At 43.5% G+C, this 8,229-nt stretch overlaps 1 protein-coding gene across 1 annotated transcript in view; it reads left to right on the top strand.

Moving 5' to 3' along the window:
• The window catches only part of ptch1 (patched 1), a gene marked incomplete at its 5' end in the record, with an annotated part of 45,319 nt that extends 40,404 nt beyond the window's left edge, over nt 1–4,915 (top strand). Inside the window, 4 exon segments of the mRNA XM_014031266.1 lie at nt 1,078–1,177; nt 1,256–1,606; nt 1,684–2,221; nt 2,299–4,915. Coding sequence (XP_013886720.1) covers nt 1,078–1,177; nt 1,256–1,606; nt 1,684–2,220 — 988 coding nt within the window. The 3' untranslated portion in view covers nt 2,221; nt 2,299–4,915.
• Nucleotides 4,916–8,229: the final 3,314 nt, after the last annotated feature.

Consider the following 8,229-nt stretch of genomic DNA (forward strand, 5'->3'; position numbering starts at 1 on the left):
CACACACACACACACACACACACACACACACACACACACACACACACACACACACACACAAGGTACCTTTCTGTTCTGCTCCTCCAAACCACAGTGCACGCCTCGCCTGCCTGTCTGTGGGGGGTTTCTCTGTGTGTGTTTGTTTGGGGTGTGGCCGGTCGTCTTTGTGGAAGTATTATTTCGGGCATGTGTAGCGGTTGATCCTGCACATGTCTCTCCACGTCTAAACATCTGTGGTCGGCGCAGGTATTTTCCTTGTTTCTTCACATCTGTCTTGTTGGTCTGAGCAGCTCGTTTCTTAGTTTTCCGTGTCACGGATTTTCTCCATTTTTTTTTTTTTTTTTTGTCCCGTATTTTTAGTCCGTGCTTTTTGTTGTTGTTGTTGTATCGTAGAAGTCGCCAAAAGAAAAATGCATGTTGGCATTTTCGGCCTAATGGTCCAACCCATTCTCACTCCCAAGTCGTCACATATTGACGCTTTTCCAAGGTTCRCTCTGTYTCAGATTTTGACGCGTCGGGTACKKCCCTRYCGTCAGTTATTGACGAGATGGGGKAGAATCCATTGTCATAATTTCAGAAAGTGTAGAAAATGCACAAASCTAACRGTCCCAAAACCTAAAATTAYCTTTATTCACTCTAGACATCCTGACCCTGACCCTAGTACCTAAAATTAACTATTTTTATAAAGTGTAGGAAATTCACATCAACTASGTGTCCCAAAGCCTAAAYTTATCTAATATTCGCCCTAGTCATCRTATTCCTGACCRCACTACCGAAAACTAACCGTGAACCCTGACCCTTAATATTAAACACGGACCCCAACTCAAAGACCCCTATATTTTGTGTCCTAATGTGTCAAACCCAGACGTCAAGGGAACCCYGAAATGCCTGGTGCGTCAATAACTGATGCGARGGGGGTACCRGATGCGTCAAAATAAGKCGCAGAGGGAACCTTGGATAAGCGTCAATATGTGACGAGTCGGGAGTGAGAATGTGTTAAATCCTCAGAGTTCAGTTATTAATTGTGCATTGTGGTTTAGCTCACCTTTTAACTTGTGTATGTTGGTTYTGTTGCAGGTATTTCTTTGCAGTGTTAGCCATTCTAACAGTTCTTGGAGTTCTGAATGGATTGGTCCTTCTCCCAGTATTACTTTCTTACTTTGGACCCTACCCAGAGGTGAGCTTTTTAAAGGGAATATTAATCAGCCACTATAAGCTGGTTTTACATCCTATTGTTTCTGTTTTCGTTYCTCAGGTATCGCCAGCTGATGGCCGCAGTCAGTTAGCCACCCCGTCTCCAGAGGCCCGTCCTCGAGTGGTCCACTTCTCAGTCCGTCCTCACCAAACCGCCGGAGCTGCCACCGCCTCGGGCGCAGCAACKGACTCATCGGACTCGGAGTTCAGCTCTAACACCACTGCGTCTGGAATCAGCCAGGAAGGGCAGAGTCACAACCTGAACTCACACCGAGGGCAAACGGAGGAGCAGCAGTACCACCTCCACACCAGCAGGGGTCGAACTGCCAGGCCGCAGGAGGAAAGGAGAGAGGGGTCAGGACACAGGCGTTCACCCAGACAGCCTGATCCTCCGGCCTATACTGTGTCTTCAGTAAGGAAATGCGCACGTTTCATTTGCGTGTTTTCATTTTCGATGCTCGTGTTTCTAATGAGCGTCTCGTTCTGCAGTCTTATCCCTTTCAGGGTTGCGATTCTGGGCTCCAGCATGGGACGCCTCAGCAAAACAGCAGCAGGAACCTCAGGAGCCACCTGCCACGGCAGGCCCCACCCCCAGCCTGCCCGCGCACGGACGCTTTCGAAACCGCTACTGAGGCTGGGGGCCGCCACGGCTCGCACGGACCCAGAGAACACTCAGCCGGCCACAGGGCCCACTCTTCCCACAACCCACAGCCTCATCACCACCTCCCACACCAGCACCCGAGCAGCACGCCGTTCTGTCAACCCATCACCACGGTCACAGCCTCAGCCTCGGTCACTGTCGCCGTCCACCCGGCCTCCTTCTCCCCGCAGAGCCCAGCTTCCTCATACCCAGCAGCAGACAGTRACTGCCCATCAGGGCCGGAGGAGCAGGAGACAGCCTTCCAGGACCCACATGTGCCAGTCTATACCCATACAGAGGCCAGAGATGTCAAGGTGGAGGCCATGGAGCTCCAAGATTTGGAGCTAGAGGCAGCTGAAAGCAACAGAGGCAGACGGGCTAGCTGAGGTGAGATTCGTTAACTTTAATATTTACTTTCACAATAAACCTGGCCCTGAAAACAACCCTCGCAATTTTGTTTGCAGTTTTGGAGAACAGAAGCACTATGGCCAAAGATGGACTCCTCTGTATTACTAAGCAGCTGACCCAGCTTGGCGTGGCCCAGCTCCGCTTACCCCCAACCTCGCTTTCTCCTATCACGTGTAGTGAGAAGCTCGCCAGTGTTGCCATAATGGTGCTTATTGTTACTGTAACCTATTGGACTGTTGTCTTAGATATTTTTATCTATATTTAAAAGATGTATACATATGTAAATATGAACAGAAAATAGGTATAAATTTAGGAACTGTACAAAAATCCTCATGTTAATAGACCAGGGCTGTCGTTTTATATGGTGTGTGTGTGTATGTGTGTGTGTGAGTTTGTGTGTGTGCAGATGTCTAAATGATGGCGATAGATCTCTTTTCTTTGGCTCTATGTCATTAGGAAGTGTAATCTAGGAAAACAAATGCCTGTCAGCATTCACTTTTGCTGCTCAGAATATCTTTTTAAAAATAACTTGTAACTCTATGCAAATGTCTCCGTCAACAAAAGAAGTGATCTGTCCAGGTATATGAATGTGTGCGTTCCAAGAAGGTACAGTATGTAGGGCTGCGTAATGTGAAATAACTCGATCATTGTTTGGCTTCTTCACCCGATGCATCCTCAGAAAATCTACACTCATTTACAACAAGAGGGAAAATGTTAGGATTATCAAACAAAGCGAGGGTAAATATGTGCGTGAGTTTGCGTGCGTGTGTTTAATATTGTATAAAGGTACGCTTGAAAAACTATTAATTTTTTTATCACAAACCTGTGGTAGTTATGAAAGAAATAGTGTTTTAACTCGACACGCCATGCGTGCTATTTAAGATGAGCTGATATGAAGAAATTTTACAAGCTGTTTTTCATTTGTGTTTTTTTTTCTGTTTTTTTTTTATATATTTTTTTTTTGCCTTCAAACCTGTTTCTGCACTCAGCTTTGTAGAACTGTCTGTTAGGCTGGTTGTATTTTACTGTACAAGGTTATGTGTTGTTGAAACCCTGGCAGGCTCAAAACCATCTCAACATCAAAACGCACCTCAAAAAATTTACTCCACCTTTTTTTTTCTACAGGGATCTTCACGTTACTGATTCTGGAACAGGGTCAAAACAAGGTGCTACCTCTGCACCGTAAGGGGYCTTTGTCATGCAGATAAGCTAAAGTTCAGACTGTATATACTGTACGACCCGATTCGGCACTTGACTGCATTTCATTCACACAAATATCTCACCTCAAGTAMCTCTTTCTGTTCATTCAATAAGCTAGACCTCACAGCTCGCTACGGGCCAAGACCTGTGTTGTCCTCGCGTTGTGCTTCATGTGTCTGCTCAAGTCCATCCCCTCACACTGTCTGAGCCCCACCCCCCTTTTTTTTTTAAATACAGAGGAGACAACTGGTCCTAGTTTGGACCACAGCTGTCCCTGCTGACCTCAGCTCATAAAAATCCACAGCATAAGGCCGTGACACTAATTGGATGTCTCCCCTCAGCTGCTAAATTGCACAAGCCTGAGCTTGAAGTGGGTGGAGGGGGCGGCTGCAGGTCATTGTTTTTGCTCCGCCGGCCCCTTCTCTCCCCCCAGCAGCTACGGCCAGTTTAAATCTGCATGCGTCACTCCCAGCAGCAGGCATACCTGCAACCTTCCCTCTCCCTCTAAAACATCACTTCCTGTATCTCGTCATCCCAAAGCTTTTTATTTTTTATTTTTATTTTATTTTATTTATTTATATTTTTGCAGTTTTTCCKCTTCCTGTTCACCGTTCCATCAGCTACTTGCATGAAATAGGTTACTCTGTTTGTGTTTTGTTTAGTTTTCTCCCATTGTCACATTGGCAGGAGCGGAGAGAATCAGAGCTGGCAACTATTTTATTCATTTTTATAAATATATATATATTGTCTTTTGTTTGAATAATTGTGATATTTATATTTTTGTAATATAAAATGTGTTTTTTATGTTTTTGTTGAGATGCCAGTGGATAACAAATGCAGGGATTTTTATGTCTTGGAAAAAAAACACTATTACAGTCTTTTTTTCTTTTCTTTTTTTTTACATTAATGGAGTTGATCTGTATAAAGTGCTTACTAATGTTAAATAGGAAAAAGAGTATATAACACATTACACTACAGATTTCATCATAGCTTTTAGAGGATTTAAAAGGAAAAAAATCCGACTTTCAGACTGCCATTTTTGGTCTCAGTTGGCGTGGATTTATGCTGTTTTCAGTTACAAAGATAAATGTATGCCATATAATTTATTTATATGAAAATTTATTTTTGTAGTGTACATAGTAGTGGTCAAGGTATTTGACAGAAGTATATTTCTAAAGAGTTTATATGTAATGATATACAGTAACAGAATAAAAAAAAGCCTTAAGGTGCACACTTTCATTGCTAACTGTCGTGTGAGACAACATTGCCACCTCCCCTTCAGTATTATGTTCGATTTTTAGGAGAGAGACAGCTGTTTCTATGGGTTTCTCAGAAGCTAGCCATGAAAGTAGACAATTGTACTAGCTCTCTAAATATTAATGTTCAAACACTGATAGAATTCTAACAAATGAAAATATAACTTATTTGTCTCTTTGTTCATAAATTTAATAAATGGAATTTAAAAAAACAAAACCATCCGATTTCGGTCTGATCTGTGAGCTGATTGTCGAGCAGGTYAACACGACCTCCTCCTGCCGTCTCGACGCTCCTCTTCCTCCTTACCGTGTAAAAACATCTGGTCCCTKCCGAGCCCTGCAGCCCTCCCTCAAAGCCCACCCTGCTCCGCCCCTGCGACTCCCTCCTCCACTCCCAATCCCGAACGATTTTGATTGACAGCTTTATAGACTGCAAGGAAATTGGTTGTAGTTACAATACAGCTGGCCTGTTTGGAGTAATGAAAAAGGGCATGTGGCCCTGAGCTCGCTGCTCTGACAGTYAATAGAGTGAGAGCGCCTTGTCAGCTGCATGGGTGGCACCTATTTAATTCTCATACTTGAAGCTTGGGAGAGAAAACTTTAGCCACCCTGCAGAGGAGAGGGGAAAAAAAAGGTGCTTCGGTCCAAAAGAGTGTCCCCCTTTCGTTGGTCTGAATCACAATCAAACACTCCTCAATCTGAACCTGATTCTGAGAGAGGCTAAYAAACCCGCTGACCCTGGATCAGCCAGAAGAGACAGTTAGTAGGCATGTAATTATCTTTTAAAGCCAATAAAAGCACCAAACTCTTCTGGTTGCTGTCCAAGCAAAGAGAGAGGAGGAGGGGGGTGAAAAAAAAAGAAAAGAAAAGAAAGAAACTGCAGGCTGACATCTTACAAATGACCGGGTGTGTTTGGAAACCTCCATGCTCGGCTGCRGCTTCTCATGTTTTGAGCTTCTCTAACTGGACTTGACTTTTTTATGTTGGCGTTTCATGAGAAAACCCGAGCAAAAGGTAGTAAACTAATGCACGTGTTGCCTGTGCCGCTCCGCAGGCAAGACACAAAAAACGGGTCTCGTGCAATACGAGAATGACTTCCAGCTACTTCCGTACCAACTTTATATCTGTACCTTAATTTGACAAAATTATAGACATTTTTTCTGTTTAACYTCAATTAGCTGTGGTTGCTAATTTCTGAAAGTTTCGTTAAAATTCATTCAAAGTTTCATGAGATATTTTGCTAACAGATGGACAGAGTTGATTGTAATAGTGATGTTTTTACAGCAGAGCTCGTGTTTTCATCGATTGCTCAGAGTACATGTTGGGGAGGACTCTCGGTTAATGCCACARTAAATTTGAACTCATTATCTGTAAAAATGGTTGATTTGCACATATTTTTGTGTTTGTGTTTGCTCAGCTGTGGTAGCCATATTTTTCCAAAAGTTATATCTGTTCGGTGATTGATCAAATATGTTGCTAAAACAGTTTAATGCTTCACACAAAAACATTGTTGCCTTTAGCGTGACACAAAAGTGTTTAAGTGCTTTCCCTGATTTAAAAAAAAAAAGAATTCAAGCACTTGTGTTCTCACAAATACAAGACTTTGGGTTATTTAAAATTGTTGGGGCTCTCCCTGTGGTTGTTTGCAGGCGACATGGTTCATTGAGTTCTAATGTTGTTAAGATCTCTTTCACCAGCACTCCCCTCATCTGCTGGAGGACCCCGGGTCACCAAACCGGCCCACCACCATCCCTCGAATGGTCRTGTCTCACCCTCTAGCCCCCATCACCTCTTGTTTCCTCTCCCTCTCTCTCTCTCTCTCTCACACACACACACACTCTCAGCTCTTGAGTTTCCCCCTCACATTGTGAAGAGTGCTCCAGTGACGCTAAAAAGCTCCAGGTTGTTAATGAATAAGTGTTTCCGGTACCTGTCCTCTAAGCCAACAGAAAGGGAGGAGGGAAAGATGGAGGAAGCTCAAAAGAGGCAATTAAGAAGTCTGTCCCCTCCTGGACTGGCAGAGTGTTCAGTCACGGCTCTGACCGAACACAAGAGGGTTTCTCACAATGGAGCGGACAAACAGCAATGTTCATCCTTTTTGTGTGATTTTGTTCCTACGTTGCATCCTCGTGTAAAGGCAAGGAAACAAAGTGGTTTCCTGATTCCTATGATCGAATCCTGCTCCCCCCGCCGCCCCTCACTTATTCCCTGAAAGGCTTGTCCATCATCACCTGCCGGCAGAGCTAAACCCTCTAAGTGTATACTCTCCTCTACATGAATGATTGCCCTGTTGACATGACTGCATAGGACACACACATGCATGCACAGTCACTCCTGCCAGATCCAGCGCCTGGTTTGCACATTCCTTATAAAAAATGAAAAAAAATGAGTGGGGGTTTAAGAATAAATCTGCAGGAAGCATCACATGGTGTGTTGATACGGCTCCAGATCCAGACAAATAGGGGTTTTTACCTCCGAGACCTCAGAGACACCTTGAAAATCATTCAAGCGTAAACTCGTGCTTGCTTCTGAATCTAAGGTTTTGCAACAACGCGTCTTTGAACCAGCATGGCTCGCCAGATTTATGTAGCATGCTTTCGCTTCGAAACATACGTGGATGGGTACAGCTTGTTATGATGCGTTGTAAATAATCTTTGGAAAAACACAGCTTGAGGTTTATGTGTTCCTTTTGAAGCACAACGTGAAAAGGGTTCAAAAGTTGGGAGGCAAACTTGAGTGATCTTCTCTCGTGTTTTGTTCTCAAAGTGTTGCGACCTTCGATGTGGGTGGTTCGGGGAAGTTCCTGGTGCTGATGGTGTTCGGTCCCTCTCAGGGACTCGTTTTACTAGGCTGCTTGTTTTATCTCCCGCAGAGGGACTGTGTTCTTCCAACAACAGCAATCCAGAAAAATTGGAGTTTCAGGGTCTCTTGCGGCCAGACTTACATAAGCTTAAACTTCAGAGCCCATCTCTGTGGTCTGCAGCGCTGCCTAACTACAATATACGAAAGGTTTTAAGAAATATACACTGAATGCTACATAAAAGGAAGTCGTGCTCAGTTATTAGTCTAAAAACTCTACTTTTATTCAGCCTGTTGTTGCACCTGCTTTGTTCTGTTTAATTCATTTATTTAAAACAACACATATGATTTAATTTAGATGTGCTGGAATTAGCGGAACAATTCATTTCCATCCACTTTCCTAAGCAGATTAAAAAAAAAAACAGTTGCAAGTGCACAAAACAAATACAGCAACCAATTAAAACAATCCCAACAAAATGAAAATTATTGCGTTACTCTGATGTGTGTAGGAGACAAGAGAGCAAATACAGAATAAGTTTTGAATGTTATGTGTAGAACCCATACAAAAAGAACTAGCTGGGCCAAGTGCAGACGTTTATTGTCTGTGCAACTGGCCACGATCAAGGAAGTGGGGCCATATACAGCGGGTAAAATAAGTATTGAACACGTCAACATTTTTCTTAGTAAATATATTACTAGAGGTGCTAATGACATGAAATTTTCACCAGATGT

The sequence above is a fragment of the Austrofundulus limnaeus genome, unplaced genomic scaffold (assembly GCF_001266775.1).
Source record: "Austrofundulus limnaeus strain Quisiro unplaced genomic scaffold, Austrofundulus_limnaeus-1.0 Scaffold1213, whole genome shotgun sequence".
NCBI classification, from domain to species: Eukaryota; Metazoa; Chordata; class Actinopteri; order Cyprinodontiformes; family Rivulidae; genus Austrofundulus; species Austrofundulus limnaeus.